The following is a 20,466-nucleotide window of genomic DNA, read 5'->3' as shown; positions in this document are numbered from 1 at the left end:
AATAGTCCCCCTATAACTGTTTATTAGAATGTGAATATATTTCAAATCAATAACTAAAAATAAAATAAAATAAAATAAAATAAAATCAAGTTACAGAGCATGCATAAAATACAAAGTAGCGATTTACAAATAGATAGTAGTATCTTTATAACCAATACACCAAAATAATAAAATGGCTTCAGAGGAAAACTAAATTGACTGACCACAGCAATGCCTTCCGTGCGTCCCACACATCATGAGCACCGCAAAAGACAGAAGATTAACTATGAAACATAGTACTCTATGCAAGCCCACACACATGTATATTTTGGGGATATTCCACCACCCTGAATACTATCACTTTAGTTGACACAACTTTCAGAACACTTCAGAGTTAAGTGCTTAATATTATCCACAAGAAAATAAAACTAAATATTAGTGTGCACATTTCTGAATGAGAAATGAGTTGCTCCATTGATTTCAATAATGTAGTGGAAGAAAACTTTCGGTTTGTACAATGCCTAAATGCATTCTATTTAAACTCAAGGTACTATTTCATCTTACATACTATAAAAGAATACATGCCTTTAAGTGGTACCACTTGAGCAGAAATTAACCTCTCATCATATTCTTTAGACATACTGAAACCAGATACTTAACTGGACTATATTCCATAATATACTGCAAAACTCAAAAATCAGCATTGTTAAAATAAAATAATTATCCATGCCTGCTGGTGGATACGGTGATAAAACTAGGTTGTATTTCATTTACTGGAAGGTTTTAAGACAAAATTAACACTTCACCATCAGATACTAGGAGCATTAAACCAGTTATTGCCTGACCAATAAAATGCCACATAATCTACCACTGGGAAATTAGATAAGTTAAATGACTTGGGCTGCCTGATTACTTTAACAGAGGCACCTCAGATGGAATGCCATCAGTCTCTGCAGTTCACAGACTGCCAGGCAGCACTGTTTAACATGGCCCCATAACCATACTGCTACTGAAATCATCACAGCCTTTGTGTTTATTAAGATAATTCTTATTCAGAAAAAAAGTTCCCCCCTCTCCAATCAACTTTAATGTTTACAAAAATTAAAAAACAAAATTTACTAAACTACATAACCCTATTAAGGCATTTTAGAAGTTGACTTCTGGAATAATGGAAAATTTTCAAGCTCTCAAAATTCTGCTATGTTCATAGGGCAATTCTTAGATTTATGGAAATATATACTGCACTGAGAGAAGAGTGTATCAATTATAAGCTGCTCTGTGGCAAAATGATAGCTTATTTCTATAGTCTTCTTAATTTGATTTAATCAAGACCAATAGGTCTGAGCTTCAAGGGATCAAATTATATTATATCCTACAGTGACAGCTTCCATGATGAAAAGTAAACAATAATTGAGGAATCCAAACATTCAGTTTATTAAACTAAGGCTAGTGAAGCCATAGCATGAAAAAAAGCTGCAGTCATTTGGGACAAGTGGATGATTTTATAAAGCTAAAATCAAAAGACTTAAGACATGGAAAAAGTCATAAGTATGAGGAAGTAATAAAACACAAAAATGACCACAAGAATTACAAATATATTTAAATCTCAGACCTGGGAATTGGACTATACACAGCCTTCTAGGGGAGAAGAGAAACGCCTTATATGTTCTGACAGCACTGCACCTTTGGCTTGTTTTCAGTGGTTGGTGGAACATGAATAGGAACCACATTGTTGCTTGGAGACATGTCATTTTCACGTCTGTCTGACATTTGCTTCTGGGAAACAATGCGGTATATCTCTGAGTAAGAAAAAGAAACAGCAACATTCAGTATGAACAGACCCATAAATCATTGATAAAAAAGATACACAGAGGTAGAAGTTATAGTCATAAGAGAAAAAATGCAAATAAACTTAACAAAGACTGCATATACTCAAAGTTTTATTTTCAAACAGCCACTGATTAGAGTCAGCCCATTATTATTTCACAACAATTTCCCTTAGGGTAAGAAGAGAAATGAAGGTTTTCCATTTCAGAGGGAAAGGTTTACCAATCAGTTAAATAAATCTTCGTCTAAAGAGATTACATAGTTTATGGGCGTAGATCTAAATTTCTACCCTTACCAAAAAAAACCCTACATACACTGACACTGTACCACAGAAAACTATTTAAATCTGCATTATCAGACACAGTGGGTATTTCTGTTGGCTATGTAAGGAAGCATACAACTTCATAAACAAGTCAAAATCCCCATATCCCAACGGACTCTTGGAAAAGAAGAACGGAAAGTAAAGTTTATCAGTGCCCCCTGAACTAAAGTTAAATTGTAATGAAATAATTACTCAAAACAGGCAATTTAAGATTTTCTATGACACTTATCAAAACTAATTGTTTAGCATCTACCTCTTCCACTAAACAAACTTGTGGATGAGGAATGTCTCCTGCCATCTCAATGAACAAAGGATGTTGGGGCCATCAAGCCATCAGCCACTGCACCCACTCCCCCTCCCCCATGGTGCACCCTGAGGGAATTCAAGATGGAGAAAAGTAGGATACTGGCCCTAGATAGTTAAGGTGCATATCAAAAGAATGAGCCCAGGCTCTTGCATCTTCCATACAAAGAAAAGCCCTAAATTCATTAACTTGAGATGCCTGGTTTTCTTTCATTGACAGTAATCTTTTGATGCTCCAGACTACCTAGTTTTTGTTCCAAAAGTTCCTATATATCCTGGTTCCTCCCTTACCTTTTTGGAACAGTTCCTCAGAGCTATCTGAGAGGCTGCCTCCTGGGCTTAAGTCCTCAGCAGGGCCACCAAATAAAACATAATTCTCAACTTTTGGGGTTGTGCATTTTTTTTCAGTCAACTATAAGGACCAGAACTGTATCTACCTTATTCATTGCTGCATCTACAGTATATAGCAGGGGTTTGATAACTAAGCACATGAATAAATGTTATTAAATTCCTCTACAGCAAATATCCTTATTTAATATATTGTATTTGGTCTTACAGTGCCACTGCCTATAAGTAGCTCCCTCTGAACTATATAAATTCCTCACAAAGAATGTATTTTATCTCTTTGTTCTCATAGTGCTCCCTCCAAAACAAACAAAAAAAACACCCTCAAAAGGTAAAGAAATTCTAAAAATGGGACAAATTGACATGATATGCCTCCTATTATGAGGGACTATGAAGTATATAATATATTCCTACCAAAAAATGTTTAAAATGAATTCATCATGAGGAAGCAATTTATTATGAGGAAGACTGAGGGACATTTTATGACAACTAGCCAAGACTCTTCAAAAAAAGGTATTGTCACAAAATGCATTTAAAAGATGAGAATAAATGCTTTAGATGTCGGCTATAGCCTGCCAACTTATATTAAATATGTGTTAACTACCTATTTAAATTAAATACAATTTAAAATCCAATTCCTCAGTCCAACAGCCATATTTCAAGTGCTTAGTAACTACCTGTAGCCAGTGGCTACTCTATTCAGTACTCAGATATATAACAATTCCATCAGTGTAATGTGTTTTTCCTTGATTGGATCCTAGGTTTAAACTGTAGAAACCAAATCTATACAAGACATTATTTGTACACCTGGAGAAATCTGAATTTGAACTCGCACATTAGATAATACTACATAAAGTTCTTTGATATGATACATGGTATTGTGATTATGTAGGAGCATGCCTTTTTCTGAGTGATGAGGAAATTGAAACTTCCATACTTGTAATTGCTTACTCTCCTCTATCTTGCAAAGGCCTGCTCACCACTCTCAGTTAAACAGTAAAATGAATTACTAAGAGTGATCAGATAAGGGAAGACTGTCTGGCTCTCAGGCACCCACCCCAAGCCTTTGCTTGAGACCCTTTGCACATAGACTTGTTAAGTGACCATTAACTTCAACCTGCAACCAATGTGAGAACGCAAACTGTGACCTTAGTCCTGATAGGAATGGAATGTCCGGCTCCTACAAGTTCCTGTTAGGACCCCCTACTATGTGTGTAACCCATGGCAACTCCCACGCTCTGTAACTGCCCGTGACCTATAGTAATTTGTAGCCAATCAGTTTGTACCTATTATAGCTGTATGTTTTAACCTATATAAGGAGAAGACTCCCCTGAAACGGGGCCCCAGAATTTTGGAGCGTTAGCTCGTCTGGGTCCGCCAGCTCAATAAACCTGAGTTCTCCAACTCTGCAAGTGTTGTGCTTAGTTTCTCCTGGGATTAGTTTTTTCTGCAACATGAGGAGATAAAATGCTCAAGTGTTTACGAGTAAAGTGCCACAATGTCTACAGTTTACTTTCCAAAGATTAAGCAAAGGGGATACTTTCCAAAGATTAAGCAAAGGGGATAGAAAGTATATTTACACATGTAGAAATAAACTAAATCTGGCAAAATGTTTATATCTGAGGATTTTAGATGAGGGATATATGCGTGTTCACTGTATTATTTCTGTAACATTTAAAACTTAAAAAAAAAAAGTTATAAGGTAAAAAAAAGAGACAGTGGAATCATATTTTCAAAATGCCCCAAGAACACAGCAACCAAATGCAATGTACGAACATCATTTGGATTCAAGGTTGAACTGTTAAAATTTGAGACAGGAAATTTTAATATTGTTTGGATAATAGAGGACAGTAAGGAATAACTGCCAGCTTTTAAGTGGTTTTGTTGTTACGGGTTTAAGTCCTATATTTTAGATATACATCAAGGAATGTTTACAAATGAAATGATGTAATATCTGGGATTTGTTTCAAAATAATGGGAGAGGGGGTAGGTGGAGAAAAGACTGGCTCTGAACTGATGGTTGTTGATGGTTACATGGGAGCTCATTGATAGTATCCTACTTTTGGTATGCTGAAAACTTTCCATAACAAAAAGTTAAGCAAAAGGAAATGTATAATCTAAATTAATACATTTTTTCCAAGTTAAAAACTAATTTCCCTAAAGTTGAACAATAGCAAACTGTAATCAACTGAATACGTAAACTAACAAAACACTGACAGCTAGTGTGCCTTTTCTTACGCTTTTCTGGGGGGAGCGGGTGGCTAAAATGTTTTAGGTTGACAGTGGTTCAAAGGTGAAGAAGCACCAAGAGAAAAAAAATTAGATTACAATAAAGAAAGGTTACTGACTAGAGTTAAAAAAAAAAAAAAAAAAGAGGATATGAAGGACATGGAGTCTTCATTTAGATTCTTTTCATTAAAAAGGGATGGGGGCCCTCCCTGGTGGCGCAGTGGTTAAGAATCCACCTGCCAATGCAGGGGACACAGGTTCAATCCCTGGTCCAGGAAGATCCCACATGCCGTGGAGCAACTAAGCCTATCGCCACAACTACTGAGCCTGTGCTTTAAAGCCGGTGAGCTACAACATGCTACAACTACTGAAGCCCACACACCTAGAGCCCATGCTCCACAACAAGAGAAGCCACCACAATGAGAAGCCCACACAATAAAGAGTAGATGCTCCGCTCACAACTAGAGAAAAGCCCACATGCAGCAAAGAAGATCCAACACAGTCAATAAATAAATAAATAAATACTTAAAGGGGGGGGCGACTAGAGTGTCAAGGGTAAAGAGAAAGTCATTCAATCAGGCTAGTGACTAAGAAGTAAAGATAATCATCAACTTACTGTAAAACTATGCCATTCAGTTTTTATTCTTTATATTTTCTCTCTAATCCCAAACTGGAAGGCTGTTCTTTTTCAAGTGCAAATGATTAAATGTGGCCCTCTACAAATTTAACTTATTTAAAAGTGGTTTTGAATATTAAGTTAGGAAAACAAAAACAAAAAACATTTTGCAGGTTCATAAATAAAAAGCAAGTACTGGAAGAAAGCAAAAGCAGAGTTCTCAGAGAACACAGAAAGGTAAATAATTAAAGAGATCTCATCACAAAGAAAGAAATTTGAGCAGTGTTATAAAACTGCCTGCAAGTACTACACACTGTTTTGTAGAAACAGATTACTGCTACATCACTCCAATCACTGAAAAGATGTCCACTAATAAAAATGCCACCCAAGGCAATAAAGAGAAAGGAAAGTGTTGATCAGAAAATTAGGAGAAATTTTTTTCTTTCAGTTAGAATGGGCACTGAGAAGCTACACAAGTAATTTATTTATTTAACATCTCTGTGGTTGGGTGTCACTTTAAAAAAACTTTGATAAGAAAATAGGAAGCAGGTACCTTCTAGCTGGTATCTGATTAGAAAAGGTTATTTAAGTGGGAGGAGGGGAACAGGACAAATAACTTGCTAAACCAGATGTAAATATTTTCCTCCTTCAAGGGCATGTTCTCCTTTAGAACCAAATGTGTGTGATATACCAACTGCCGTGCAGACCCTTTTTAAGAAGTCAAGTAAGGTTAGAAAGAAAAGGAATTCTGCTTTATTGTTCTTGTATCAGGATCTCTTGTATGAGATCTAAATATAAAGTAAAATATTAATATAAAATAGCTTTAAATATAACCAAGTAAAGTTAAATAAGACATAAGCCTATTTCTACTCTAATGGAAGTATGGATCAAGTTTCAAAGTAAATTCTAAGGAATTTAAATGCAATAGTTCTAAACTGCGGAACAAAAAAAGGTAAAATTCCTCAGTCCCTCCAAAAATTGTGAAAATAGCAGAGACCTGAGTTATCCTACTACAGCCTACATCAGAATTTGTTAGACCTTCTTGAAACCTACTGCTCACAATGTAAGTTCCCTGAAGGTCAAAAAATGCTCCGATTTGACTGGATACATTTAAAAGGTTGCCACATGCAAAGAACCAAAGCTACTGTGCCTGATTAAAAGATCCTTACTACTCCAATAAAATTAATGCCTGAAAACTCTAGCCCTACCTTTAAAAGACAATATGCTAAATGAATTAAAATTCTTTCAACCGGGAATTCCCTGGCAGGCCAGTGGTTAGGACTGGGTGCGTCCACTGCACAGGTTCAATCCCTGGTCAGGGAACTAAAACCTCACAAGCCGCACAGCGTGGCCACAAAAAAAAAAGAAAGAAAATTCTTTCAACCATGGAATTAAGAATTTAGTCTCCATACTACAAGGATGGCTTGGACTTACTACTTACCTGGAGGAACTTGGCAGACATTGTCATAACCAACATGACCGGTAATTAATAAGAAAAACCAATATCATGAGCCTGCTGATATGATGCACTGAGAACACTTTTGTGGTATTCCTGCTGAAAGCACATAACCAGAACTGAATCATGAGGAAACATCAGACAAACCCAAATTGAGGGACACTACAAAATAACTGACCCATACCCTTCAAGAAATGTCAATAAACAAAAGACAGACTGAGGAACTATTCCAGGTTAGAGGAGACTAAAGAGTTAGGACAACTGAATGCAATGCATGATCTGATCACAGATTTTTGTCTTTTGCTAATAAGGACATAATTGGAACAGTTGGCAAAATCTGAATAAGATCTGTAGCTTAACACTGATGCAGTACTATTATCTAATGCTCTAATTTTGATCATCGTACTCTGGCTATGAAAGACTATATCCTTGTTTTTAGGAAATACACACTGAAAAGCACTTAGGGATAATGGGCAACATGTCTGTCACTCTCAAATGGTACAGGAACAAAATAGTATTATTTATATATTTAGAGAGAGGGAGAAAAAGAATAAAGCAAGTGTGGTAAATATCAACATTTGGGAAATATAGGTTAAGGGTGTTTGCAAATATTTTGTACTATTACTGCAAACTTTCAGTCTGAACTTGTCAAAATTCAAAGTTAAAAGAAAAAATAATACAGTATGGACAGTACAGATTAATAACATCCCTCAATGAACTTGAGGATGAAAGAAAATAAAGCTACACTGAAATTTAGAGGCTAAACAATGCATCAGGCTCACTCATGCACTAACCAACTACCTCCTAAAAATACCATCAGCAAAATTATGTTATGAAGTTACTGTCAAATTCATGGATGTCAAGAACGCCATGGGTCTATGCTAAAATAAGCAACACAATTACTTTGAAGTAACAATGGAGATACATTTTCTAACATATAATTTTGTGTCTTGCAAAGTAGAAAGCTTTTTTTTTCTTCCAGCAACATCAAAATACAATGTAAATGCTCCCTTAATACTGTTAACATGTAAGGTATAATTAAGCCTAATGAGAATACTGTTCTATTTCCTGTTTTTTCCATGCATTAATACTCCCACTAGTATATAGAAAAGTTTAGAACAAACACCCTAACAACTTGCAAAACACAGACGTCCGCTGCCATATGCAGTGATCTCTGATCCCACAGATCAACACATTTACTGAGGAAGCTGAGGAAATAGTGACTATATAGAGAGGAAAAGTGGTAGTAAGTGAGGCTCAAGCCTTGATGGCTTTCAAGCAATATTAATTAAGCAGTAACGAAAGCTTAATCAAGAGTGAATTTTAAGAAAAATAGCCAGATGTTCATCATTCAGGACAAAACAGCTCAATTTTAAGTATATATCACTGCTTATTGATTAGTTCGTGTTTAAACAGATCATAAGTTCAATGTTACAAAATGATACATAAAACAGTTAACTGCAGATAGAAGAAAACACCCTCATTTTCACTTAATATCAGAATAAATGGGCTAGAAATTGAAATCAGAATGGGCCAGAATTATAGCAGAGATTTGATGGGACATAAAAAATAACCCAACAAGGACAGATTAAAGTGTTTTCAAATGAGGTTTTTCAGAGACCTTAGACTCACAGACTTTGAAGATGATTTAATTTACTCATCTTAAGACACTGAGTCTTAGGACTAGGGAGGTTCACTGACTTTAGTTATACAGGAAATGAGGGCAAAGTGATAAAAAGTAAAACCTACAACTCCTGGGTCTCAATTTAGTGTTCAACACACTGACCCAAGAGAAACCACAAACATGCTTAAAAAGAAAAAAAAGCAGGATTTGCAGACATACTGCATATTCAATCAGATCCTGCTTGCTTGAAACAATCTGCAGTGAAAGTTGACACAGGGATTTCCCTGGTGGTGCAGTGGTTAAGAATCCGCCTGCCAATGCAGGGGACACAAGTTCAAGCCCTGGTCCCAGAAGATCCCACATGCCACAGAGCAACTAAGCCCGTGTGTCACAACTACTGAAGCCCGCACACCTAGAGCCCATGCTCTGCAACAACAGAAGCCAACGCAATGAGGAGCCCGCAACAAAGAGTAGCCCCCACTCGCCACAACTAGAGAAAGCCTGTGCGCAGCAATGAAGACCCAACACAGCCAATAAATAAATAAATAAATAAAATTTACTAAGAAAAGAAAGTTGACACAAAAGATTCTAAAAAGAAAGCTACTGTGTTCCAAAGACTGTTTGTCCAACCCTAGCACCAGTCCTTTATTTACTATTTTTCTGATAACAGGAAAGAATTATAACATACCTGTTTTAATAGAAAACAGGTATGTAAATCATCAATATAGTTTATTTCTAATGAGTTTTTTTTCATATTTTAACTGCTATTTAGCTACCAATATCAAATAATTACAACATATCAGGGATAGCAAAGTATTTTACATGTATGAACTCATGTACTCATTTTTGGAGTCTAGAGTAGACGTCTCCATGACAGAATTCTTTTCTATGGGTTAGGTTATAGAGACAAAAACCGTTAAGTTACAACATTAACAGTCAAGTCAAAGCATATCACAAGGTATTTATAAATACAAGCCATCTCTTGAAAAGAAAATAACAGAACTCCCAAAACTTATTTCAACTTTACATATGAGTAAGGCCTAGAAAGCTTAAGTAACTTGCCTAAGATTATAGAGCTAATTAGTAAGTGGAGGAGCCAGGACTAGAACCCAAGTCAAGCTTCCAAGCCCATGTTCCTAAATCCTAAGTTTTATTCCCTACATTTTTACAGTAAAATAAGACAACACTTAAAAGCTAAAATCTGTTGGCCTCTAATACGAGTGCTGCATACGATGAATAAAAATCTTGTTACATTATAATTGGAAGCCCATTTACTTAACCATTTCTCCATAAATAATTTTTAGAATACCACTTAAGACCACTATATACTAAGACTATACTCTAAAATTATGAGTTCTTAGAAGTAGTATACAGGGACTTCCCTGGTAGTCCAGTGGTTAAGTCTCCAAGCTCCCAATGCAGGGGGCTCGGATTCGATCCCTGGTCAGGGAACTAGATCCTGCATGCCACAACTAAGAGCCTGAGTGCCCACAGCTAAGACCCGGCGCAGCCAAATAAATTTTTTTTTAAAGTAATACACATTTTTAAAGTACTTTAAAACAACTCACTGAAGTACCTATTAGAGGATTAAGATTAAACTTTCAGATAAATTGTTCATTCTATTAAAATCAGGGTAAACATGAGTCAATATAAATAAAATGTCCTCTTATCCCTGAGGTTGACCTGGTCTACACATACACATTCCAAAACAGCAGGAATTTTGTTCCTTTCCCACTATTTAAAGTTTACATATTTTATTTAAATCTTATTTAAAGATTACATATTTTCAATATGTAATCACTGGTTGATTTTCTCCACAGGTGACACCTTGCTTCTTATACAATAATATATCATCAGAGAATTTTACTTTTTGCTTTCTCATTTAAGTTTTTAAGAATATGTTTTCCCCTGGGTGTTTCTGTAACAAATCAGAACCAAGAATGCCTTTTCCTTACTGAATTTCAAAAGGGTATTCATATCTTTCCATAAACGGGATTTCAATATTTATCTTTTAAAAAGTACCATTAAGCATTGCTTTGTGCTTATGACCATGAAATACAGAATGCACAGACCATAGTAAAAATAGAAGTGAATTAGGACGATAAAAGCTCGGCAAGCAAGGGGTGTAACTACTCTTGTACTCTAAACTCTATAGTAGCTCTCAAATGATAGTCATTCTCGGTGTGATTTTACAGATTAGTTTCCTGACTAATTTGTTTAAATTACCTTTCTAATACTTCCAATTCCCACTGGTATAATCTAAAAATGCAAGTCTTACCTGTCAAGATTGTCTGAAAAGCAGCTTCTACATTTGTAGAGTCTAGAGCAGATGTCTCAATGAATGACAAACCATTCTTTTCTGTGGGGAGACACAAAAACTTCAGTCTTGTCAAATTTTAATACAAGGGATGTGATGTAATCAAGCCTTCAAAAGGAAAATAACAGAACTTTTTTAAAACCCAAGACCTCTCCAACTTCTTGAGCAATAAGAGCACCACATTACTTCCACTTCAGTAGTAGATTAAAAATGACAGGGAGAAACTTTCATTGACCTCTTAATTAATATAAATACTTGTTACATCTAAATACTACCACTAGCAATGAATAACACTACACATAATGTAATAAACTTATCAAATACCCAGCTAATTTCATCCTTACTATGTTCCTCCCCATCAACCACATAGCTATGGTATGAACGTGGGTGGGTATATGTGATTCACTTAGAATTCTGTGACTATATTATCTGGAATAAAGCTTCTTGCCTAGAAAATGGAAAACTGTGATCGAAAATTTTATTCACAGCATAATCAACAGTGGAAGGTCACAACTTTCATTAGTCAATAATGTACAATGTTGCCTTCTGGTAGGCTGCCCCTACCAATACCAAGTCAAGAGATAGGCAGATCCTCTATAAAGCCAAAACAGTTATAACCCCTAAGCAGCTACATTCCTGTTGGTCCTTGACCACTCCCTGGGCCACTACTTTTCGAACCCACATAGAACAAGCCTTGGTAAAACACAGACATAATGGAAAAAGGCAGGAAGCACATAATAAACACAGATTTCATCTACCCGTTCCAGGGAAAGAAAAGAAGATAGTATTTATATTCAATTTTTGGCAGCAACAACTCAAAATACTACAGTTTTAATAACTCAAAGTTAAATAAAAGAGTCACACAGTCATCACACACTTTCAAAACAACAATACTTATTAAGCATTCATGTTTACCTTTCCAAAACTGTTGTAACTGATTACCCTCATTGGGAGGGTTATCAAAACTGCAAGAAATACAGAATCACTGTAATATCATAGAATTCATACCACTAACCTGCAAAAGCTCTTGCTTCATCTGTAGGAACTGCCCTGAGGTGGCGCAAATCACTCTTATTGCCCACAAGCATGATAACAATGTTACTATCAGCATGATCTCTCAGTTCTTTCAGCCACCGCTCTACATTTTCATATGTGAGATGTTTAGCAATGTCATAAACCAGTAAGGCACCTACAGCTCCACGATAGTATCTGAAAACAGAAACATATACTTAACTATTAGAAAACAACCACAAGAGGGAAGAGAACACCAGAAAAGACTAAGTATATGGGTTTTATAACACACACACAGATTTTTAAACACACTTATAAATTTTAGAATCCTAATACTGGAATTCTTTAAAGGAAACAAAACAGTACCTTTTTCCAATACCAAAAGTCAGTGAATTCACTTTGGCAGCCTATTTCATAGAACTTAAAAAACTATGAGACTTACGCTGATGTTATGGCTCGGTATCGCTCTTGCCCTGCCGTGTCCCATATCTGTGCCTTTATTGTTTTCCCATCAACCTGGATGCTTCTTGTTGCAAACTCTACTCCAATGGTGCTCTTGCTTTCAAGATTAAACTCATTTCGAGTAAATCGAGACAGGAGATTACTCTTTCCAACACCAGAATCTCCAATAAGTACAACTAAAAAGACAAAGAATTCAATGTCAGATGAATGAGGCACACACATTCAGAATACCATCATGTTTTAAAGCAAAAAAGATAAGGCATCTGATTTTTAGAAAGGGACTGGGGGGGAGAGTTGAATGCCCATGTTACCAATTGATAAAACCAATTTATTCTTTTTAATGTGTTTCTACCTGCATAGTGACTTCAACACATCATGTGCACAGATAAAGTATCCTGTCTCACACATGCAAATTTCAGTCTACAAGGCACTGATGACAGGCTAATGCATTAATTTAATAATCAATGCTATACCAACCTTACTACCTTAGAAGGTAATAACTTGATAGAGAAATCCTAAACCAAACGAACAATCTGTGATATGAAAATGTATTAGACATGAAAACAACAAACGATGTTAGTGCCCTAAGTATGTTCTACTTAGTCTCACCAAAGCCTGGATGTGACCTCAGGACTCACACCTAGGTAAAATGAAACACAACACAGGAGGCATCAAGTTTATAAACTTTGCCACCCAGATCACAGAAACTACAATGACCCTTTCATAGTTACATTTATCAGACTGGCAGGAAACTAGAGACCCCTCCAAAAACAAACACGCCACTAGGTTCAACAGGGGCCCTAGAAAGCTGACTAAAAATTCTGACTTACTCTGAGTCAAAGCCAAAGCAAGGAGGGCATATACTTTCACTTACGGCTTGATAACTTTATTTAAAAAAAACTTTCGTTAGATGAATTTATTTCCTATGATTACTATAGGAGGCAGTTTATTTACTAGCTAAACACAGTGGATTCTTTTTCACCTAAGGTAATGTTACACTTCACAAACAATGGGGAAATAGGCAGTTAACTTGTTCTAAAGCATTTCTATCTGAATTTAAAGAACAAAATGAGTTCACAGGTTTACAGAATCTGAGCTTGATAACATTTTTTCCTTGGTAAAAAATTTTACCAAGATTTCAGAAACTATTATTCCTACTGTTGACTATATGCTTCTTAGTTCTTACTAGCTGAGTGATTTAGATACCAGGACCAGATAATTCAACATGCAAGAATAACACAAAGCAGTAAGATCATGTCTTACTAAAGAAACTGGTATCTGGTGGTGGGGGTGGCAAGGGAAGTAAAAACTGTGAGAGCTCACTGCACTCCGGTCAGAGGGCAGAGAGTCCATTATGCATTCCTTCCTTGCCACAAGAGCGGATATAAGCTGGTCTCTGGACAGTCTTGGAGAGAGTACAATTATCAAATGCATATCTTCTGGCTTCCTCTATCAGCTGATTCAGCAAGAAATCATCCAGGCAGCAGTGATTCCATGCAGCAAAATGCATAGCTATTTCTAGTTACGTAGTCAATTAGAAGTGTCAAAGGTACTGTGGCAAACACAGATAATACAGTAAATGCTTTAATTTGGATACCAAGGAAGAAGATGCTAAGGTCATGAAAGTAAGGTACAAAAACAATGCACTTCCAGTTTTATAGGATAGTTGGTTGATATGTTAGTTCCCAAGGTCCCGCATTCTGGATGTGAGGTGAAATCCCAGTTTCGTAATAAAGTCTACCCCATTAACAGGGTATACTCACTGTTGCCTCTTAGTGGAAGAGGCTGGATGTTCTGCTGAGGAAACCTCCTTTGAATCTTTTCTGGACCCACAATAGCACTGAGGTATAAAAGCCTCACTTGAAGTGGCAATAGGAAAGAAGGGACAAACCAAAAAGCTGAAGGTTTCTACTTCATAGGCACTCAGATATATCAATCAGGTATATCAACTGAGAAGACAGTCATTTAGTTTAAAGCCAAAGAGCAAGATATCTAGAATGATAATGCCTTTGGAAAATAAAATAAAATAAATAAACAAACAATTCATAGAACACTTTCTCCATCCCACAAAAACTATAGTATTTTCAAGTTTTGGTTTCTTGCCTTTCAGCAACCACTTTAATGATTCTGTTCATTACCTCCCCATCCTCAAATCTTCGTGCCATCATAAAGCTAGTTAGTGAGGGCATGCTTGCCCCTCGATATAACCAATTACTTTTAGCATAAAATTAGTACCCTTATCTGAAAATAATTCAAGATTCATGAATACTTTAGTATAAAACAGTTATCTCAGCCAGACACGGACAAGGTTGACAGAACTATGACTAGCAACTTGTTAAAGGATTGTATCTTAAATGACAACAGAAGATATTGGTTCTTGAAGAACAGCGCTGCCAAGATGATGCTGAGAAATGACACACTAAGGAAAGCTGCTTCTATTCAGTTACCAAATGAGAAACCACACCAAGAAAGGTTATATTTAGGCTCACTAAAAAATAAACAAACTAGAATGGATTAAATTACCTAAACAACAGAAGAGAATTTACTGGCTATGAATTAAAAAACAAACCAAAACCCCAAAAGTTCATGGACTCAAACTTTATTTCTAATCAAAACAGTTTCTCTCATTAAGATGACCATATTTAATTGCTTTTTTAAAATGAGACTAACTATATAATCACATCCTATAGTTCAAAAAAGGAATTTGCAGTCTTTCCTATACTTTCCATAGCTAGTATCTTAGGTTAAAAGTACTTCCACTTTCAACATTCTGTAACTATACGCATCTATATAACATATACGTGTGTGTCTGTAAGCATAAATTAAATAACAGCATCTGTATATGAAAGCATTACCACTTGGCTAACCTCATCTGCTGAATTTTACATATCATCTCTAACATCTAATACTAAATTTGGTTCATTATATATCAAATACTAGGCTGCTAAATGCCATAAAAACAGAATTTACATATTAAAATTGACCATTATTTAATAAAAATTTGCAACTCTTCAATCACATTTAGTTTTATACACTCTCTTGCAAACTAATGTACTGGACTAAAATTTAATTCAACAAATCAATCATCTCAAGTATCTCAGACCTAAAAGTTATCACCTGAAGGAGTAACTGATAATTTTCATACTGGCTTTTATAAATAAACTTGGAGATCTTTCTACTCTTTCAACTATATTCATAGTCCAACCTTACCAAGAGTCTTTAAAATTCAATAAGGCTGAAGTCTAGACAAGTTTTTCTAGATTCAGCAGAACCCAAATTGCTCAACCTAAAGTTGTGAAAGAAAAACTATCAAGATGCAAGACAGCAAAGTTCCTATGATCGGTCCCACTGACAATCAGCTGATAGTTAATTACTACTGACCTTTCAATGAGACTGAAAAGAAAATGATGTAGACTATATATCCAGTTATTTTCAGAAAATGTGACTTTGATTGAATTGGTGTCTACCACAATATTGTAAACAGAAACTATGATTGACTCATACTTCACTTATGTGTTCCAAAGGGCCTTAACCACATCATATGTAAATACTTGTGGAATTAAAGTTTTTAAAATAAAAAGTCAAGTTTTAAAAAATAAAACTAATTCCCCAACACCACCAAAAGTCTCACTGTTGACCTTAACTAAAAATTAACATTCAAGAACAAATACATAATTTAGAATAATTCTCCTGCTCTCCTCACATTACATTCCCACTTGGACAACTCCATCCTACACCAATCAAAATATCCCTTCACTTTCAGCTGGTTAGTCACAAACTAACAATTTCCTCAACTATTAAGTTTGCTAGGTAAGCCTTCTTCCAAGTAGACAGATGCAGCTCATCTCAGGGAATAAGTCTATGTGGAATGAAACCATTTTAAAATGTAATTATTGTTGCTTCACTTTAAATTATAATTGTATAAATAAGAAATTGGCTATATAATCATCACAGAAGTTTAAAAGTGACTCATATCCTGTAAGAGCTTTAAAAAAAGTAGAAATCTTTCTCAGCAGAATTTTTAAAACACCCTATCAAACAACAAAATGTACAACAAATGAAACCATAACCCATGGAAATATAAAATACTTTAGAAGGTCCTAGTTTTAAGTTTCTTTACTAATACTTAAATACTCTTAGTTATAGATTTAAGGTTTAAAAAAAAACTGACAAGAACCACAGTAACTTCTTTCACATTGTCACAATTTATTGAGTGCTCAGAGAAGCTAAAGTTTTATAATGTCTCATTTAATTCTCACAACAGCCCTGAGAGGTATTTTTTTTTTAATAGATGAAGGAACTGAGGTTCAAAAAAGTCAACTTTCCCAAGGTCACAAAGCAAATGTATGACCTGAGTCAGTATTTGTGATTCCAAAGCCCTGTGCTCTCTCAATCTGTTTGTAGGAGGGTCTAAACCCAAAGCTAATTAAAATTCCTTAAACCAAGCCAGGATACTGAGTATTCTTAGTGAGAAAAAAACTGTTTTCTATAACCAACATTCAAGTTCTAAACCAAACAGGAGAAATACTCTGATAGTCTATCTTGTCCTAAGTTAATTACTTCAAAAGTAGCTAGCTGCCCACTGCCCTCTCACCTTGTTTAAAAAACCAAATCTCCCTTTAATGACTAAACCCCAGTTTCCAGGGTCTCACTTGAGTAACTGCACCAGACCTCAGATGCCTTCAGCCAACAGCATGCAAACGAATCCATGTCTCTTTTTTGTACTGTATTTGTAAAATGTATTAAGTACTTTCTTCTCCCTAAATGATTTTCCACTACTGGGAGGTGGGAGTGGATACTGAAGGTACTGACTCTATATGAAAATTTCTGGCCCAGAAGAGTAAGTGGTTATAAGGGCATATCATCAGCTGGTACGCCAAGATTTGCAAAGTATTGGTAAAGCTATGTTTCCTGCTTTGTTTAGTCAACCATTCTTAGCACCCAGTGGCAAAGTCAGAAACAGTCACCAGGCTTAACATTCTTTTTAAACTCCACCCTCCACTGTAAAGCTTTAATAGCAATGGCTTCTTCCTCCCTGGGTAATGATCTTTGTTCAGCATACTACTGATGGCTGCCCTCCCAATTCAGGAGCAGAAAAAGAGCATCAGAGAGAGAGCATTCATTCAACGAAAAAAGCATTTACTGTGCTCTTCTCTCAATGAAAACTGTACCCGTTATCTTTGTTGATTAAAAAAAAGAAAGAAAACTATTTGGATTCTTTCCGGACTAACCAATAAGCGATTCTTTTCTTCACTCCCCACCCTCCAATATGTTTTGTCCAAGGGTACTACATGTTTCCCTATTTTATGAAAAATATTTAATTTGACCAAAGAGCACACAACTTCCCTATGCCTCCCCCGCCTTTGGGAAAGGTATGTGGCCAGCTAGGACTCTTCCCTTCCTGTTCTAAAAACACCAAAAGGTTGGATCCTCCCAGTGTTGCAGCAGGAAGCAACCAGTCCATAGCGATAAAGCAAGCTAGTATTTGTGCAGCGCACAACCTTTCCTGCTCAGGAACTGGGCCTTCAGGTCTGGCAAGGATAACAGCCACCACCCATCCGCAACCCCTTCTCTAGAACAGAGTCAAGAGTTATCCCAGGCTGGGTAGGGAGGGTAGGAGAAAAAAGGCTAGGTGGGAAGTCACAACGGTCTGCCGGGTCACTGCGACAAGTGCGCGCGTGGGTGCTGGGACAATCACTCCTGCCCTACCCCCCCACCGTCGGGGTCGCACACGAGACGTGGGAGCGCTCTCAAACTACCTGGGGAGGGAAGGTAGAAAAAAGAGCTACCAAGGCTGGGGGCAGCGCGAGAAGGTTACTGACTGCGAGAACTGCGGGGCGGGTGGGGGTGGGGCCGGCGGCCCTCTCTCCAGTTCACCAGGGCCCCGGCCCGGGTAATGGAAGGAGAGGACCAGGAGAGGCCTCCGTCCGAGGGGAGGGGGAGGGACTCGCCTGAGGGGAAAAGGAGGCAGATAAGAAAAAGATCTGCCCTGGGAGTGTGCGCCGAAGGAGAGGCGGAGAGCGAAAGGCCTGTCAGAGGGGCTCAAGAAGGGTGTATGCCGACGGGGAGGGGGCGCTCAGCCCGAAAAGATGGATGGTGGGAGGGGCGCCCCTTTGAAGAGGCCCCTGGAACCCGGGGAGGAAGGAAGGCGATTTGGGAGACGGCAGCCCGCCGCGAGAAGGGCGCAGGGTAGGGGCTCTGGGGCGTCCTAAGGCCTCCGGGGAGGTCGCTAAGAGACCGCTGTGCGGCGAGGACCCCCTCTTGAGGGCAGGAAAAGGGGCTGGGCTGGGAGACCACAGGACGAACCGCGCAGAGAGGCAGGGCCGAGGAAGGCCGGCCAGGGGCAGGGGCAGCGGGCGGGTCCCGCGGGAGCGTCCAGGGCCCCTGAACCGGGACTCGGGGGAGAGTTCGAGAGCCCGTGGCCTCACCTTTGAAAAGGTAGTCGTACTCGTCGTCGCGGGTGCCCATTGCGCGGTCGAGAAGCTAAGGGGCGGGAGCAGCAGCGGGACCGGTGGGACCAGGGGGCGTCGCTGCAGGGGTAACCCGAGCGCCGAGCTTCAGCAGCCGGACCCGGTAAAGAACCCCTCCCTGCCGCTACGCCACTTCCGTCAGGCCCCCGCCCCTAAGGGGAAGTACTTCCGGGGAGGCGGCGCCCCGCCCCTGAACCCAAGGAGGGCGGTGCGCGCGCGTTTCGCCTGAGTCTTCACTTTCTCGCCCCCTCCGAGAGGCTCGGAGCCGATACTGAGCCGTGGACTCCCGCCTGACCGCACTCGTCGCGGCTGCTCTCCACACTAAACGGGCTCTCCCTCATTCCACGCGCCGCCATGCCGGGAAGCGGTGCGCTGGGGAGCGCTTCAGCACTGCCCCTTGTGGTAGGTTTGTGGATGGAGGCGGGGTTCTTTAAGGATTAGAGAGCCGAAGGCGACATCCTGAGCGTGACGGTTCCATGGTGTAATGGTTAGCACTCTGGACTCTGAATCCAGCGATCCGAGTTCAAATCTCGGTGGAACCTGAGCTGCTTGTTTTCTTTTTTTTTCCTGGCCACGCTTTTATCATTCATTTACTTTTTCACTAAGTAATTGTTTTACACCTACGGTATATGTGTCCTTGAGTTAAGAAAGGAGGGAATGTCACGAAATAGTATCTTTGCCTAGGAAGACCACATACCTTTCCCTCTTCAGTTCTGTACTCTCTGTCACCTAGGCGGCTCCTAAGCAGCCTATGCACTTCGCCCTCTTTTTTTTTTGGAACCTGGGCCCTCTTCAAAAGCTTCTTTGAAAGTTGATTCTTTTTGCTAGAATTTTCAACTTCCAGCTTCATTCAAGGTCAGGCACTTTTCACTGACTCCTTTTCTCCAGTGATTTCTCAAGCCTTCTCCAGATGTCATTCAGAGAACCTCGCTCACCCTCATCAAGATTCATCAAGAACTTCTTGAACTCTATTTGTCATCCTCTAAGCTGAACCTGGTTACATAATTATTTCATTTAACAGGCAGAGCAAAGGATGGCAATTTCTATTTTAGCGGAAATGTGGATGGGGAGACTCAAGTGATTTGCCAAAGATCACGCAGAAGGGCCTCCCTGCATTTAAAGAGAGTTTTTGTAATGCCAGAAAGCTTTTCCCACTTATTTGTCAAACCCCACTACCACCTATATGCAATTTAGACTTTTGGGCAAGAGTGCCTGAAGTAAGCAGAATAATTGCTCCCCAAAGATCTCCACTTCCCAATCCTTGGGAACTGTGAATATGCTAGGTTACATGGCAGAGGGGAATTAAGGTTGCAGATGGAATTAAGGTTGCAAATCAACTGACTTTAAAGTAGGATGATTATCCTGGATTCTCCAAGTGGGCCTGATGTCCTCTCAAGTGTCCTTAAAAGTGGAAAAGGGAGACAGAGGAGGTCAGGCTGATGTGGTGTAAGAAGGCCTCAGCGAACCCTTGTGGCTTTGAACATGGAGAAAGGGGGCCAGGAGCC

The 20,466-nt window shown here is 38.3% G+C and overlaps 1 protein-coding gene and 1 non-coding gene across 3 annotated transcripts; one reads left to right on the top strand and one right to left on the bottom strand.

Annotated features, from left to right (window-relative positions):
* On the bottom strand, positions 1-19,105 carry RAB11A (RAB11A, member RAS oncogene family). 2 transcript variants are annotated; one of them, XM_057722925.1, is made up of 5 exons: positions 18,920-19,105; positions 12,472-12,667; positions 12,034-12,227; positions 10,980-11,060; positions 1-1,778 (listed from the first exon to the last, which is right to left on the bottom strand). In XM_057722925.1, exons 1-5 carry the CDS (start codon positions 18,957-18,959, stop codon positions 1,639-1,641), a joined length of 651 nt encoding a protein of 216 aa, XP_057578908.1. In that variant the 5' UTR covers positions 18,960-19,105; the 3' UTR covers positions 1-1,638. The 2 variants fall into 2 exon arrangements, with proteins under 2 accessions (XP_057578908.1, XP_057578907.1); XM_057722924.1 differs by lacking the exon at positions 18,920-19,105 and having other exon boundaries at positions 12,472-12,713.
* A 326-nt stretch (positions 19,106-19,431) lies between these two features.
* Positions 19,432-19,503, top strand: TRNAQ-CUG (transfer RNA glutamine (anticodon CUG)). Its single transcript has one exon. It is a non-coding gene; the product is annotated as a tRNA-Gln (tRNA).
* The last annotated feature ends 963 nt before the right edge of the window (positions 19,504-20,466 follow it).

Source organism: Hippopotamus amphibius, chromosome 2, assembly GCF_030028045.1.
Source record: "Hippopotamus amphibius kiboko isolate mHipAmp2 chromosome 2, mHipAmp2.hap2, whole genome shotgun sequence".
Lineage (NCBI taxonomy): Eukaryota > Metazoa > Chordata > Mammalia > Artiodactyla > Hippopotamidae > Hippopotamus > Hippopotamus amphibius.
This window is presented reverse-complemented; position numbering and strand designations above follow the sequence as displayed.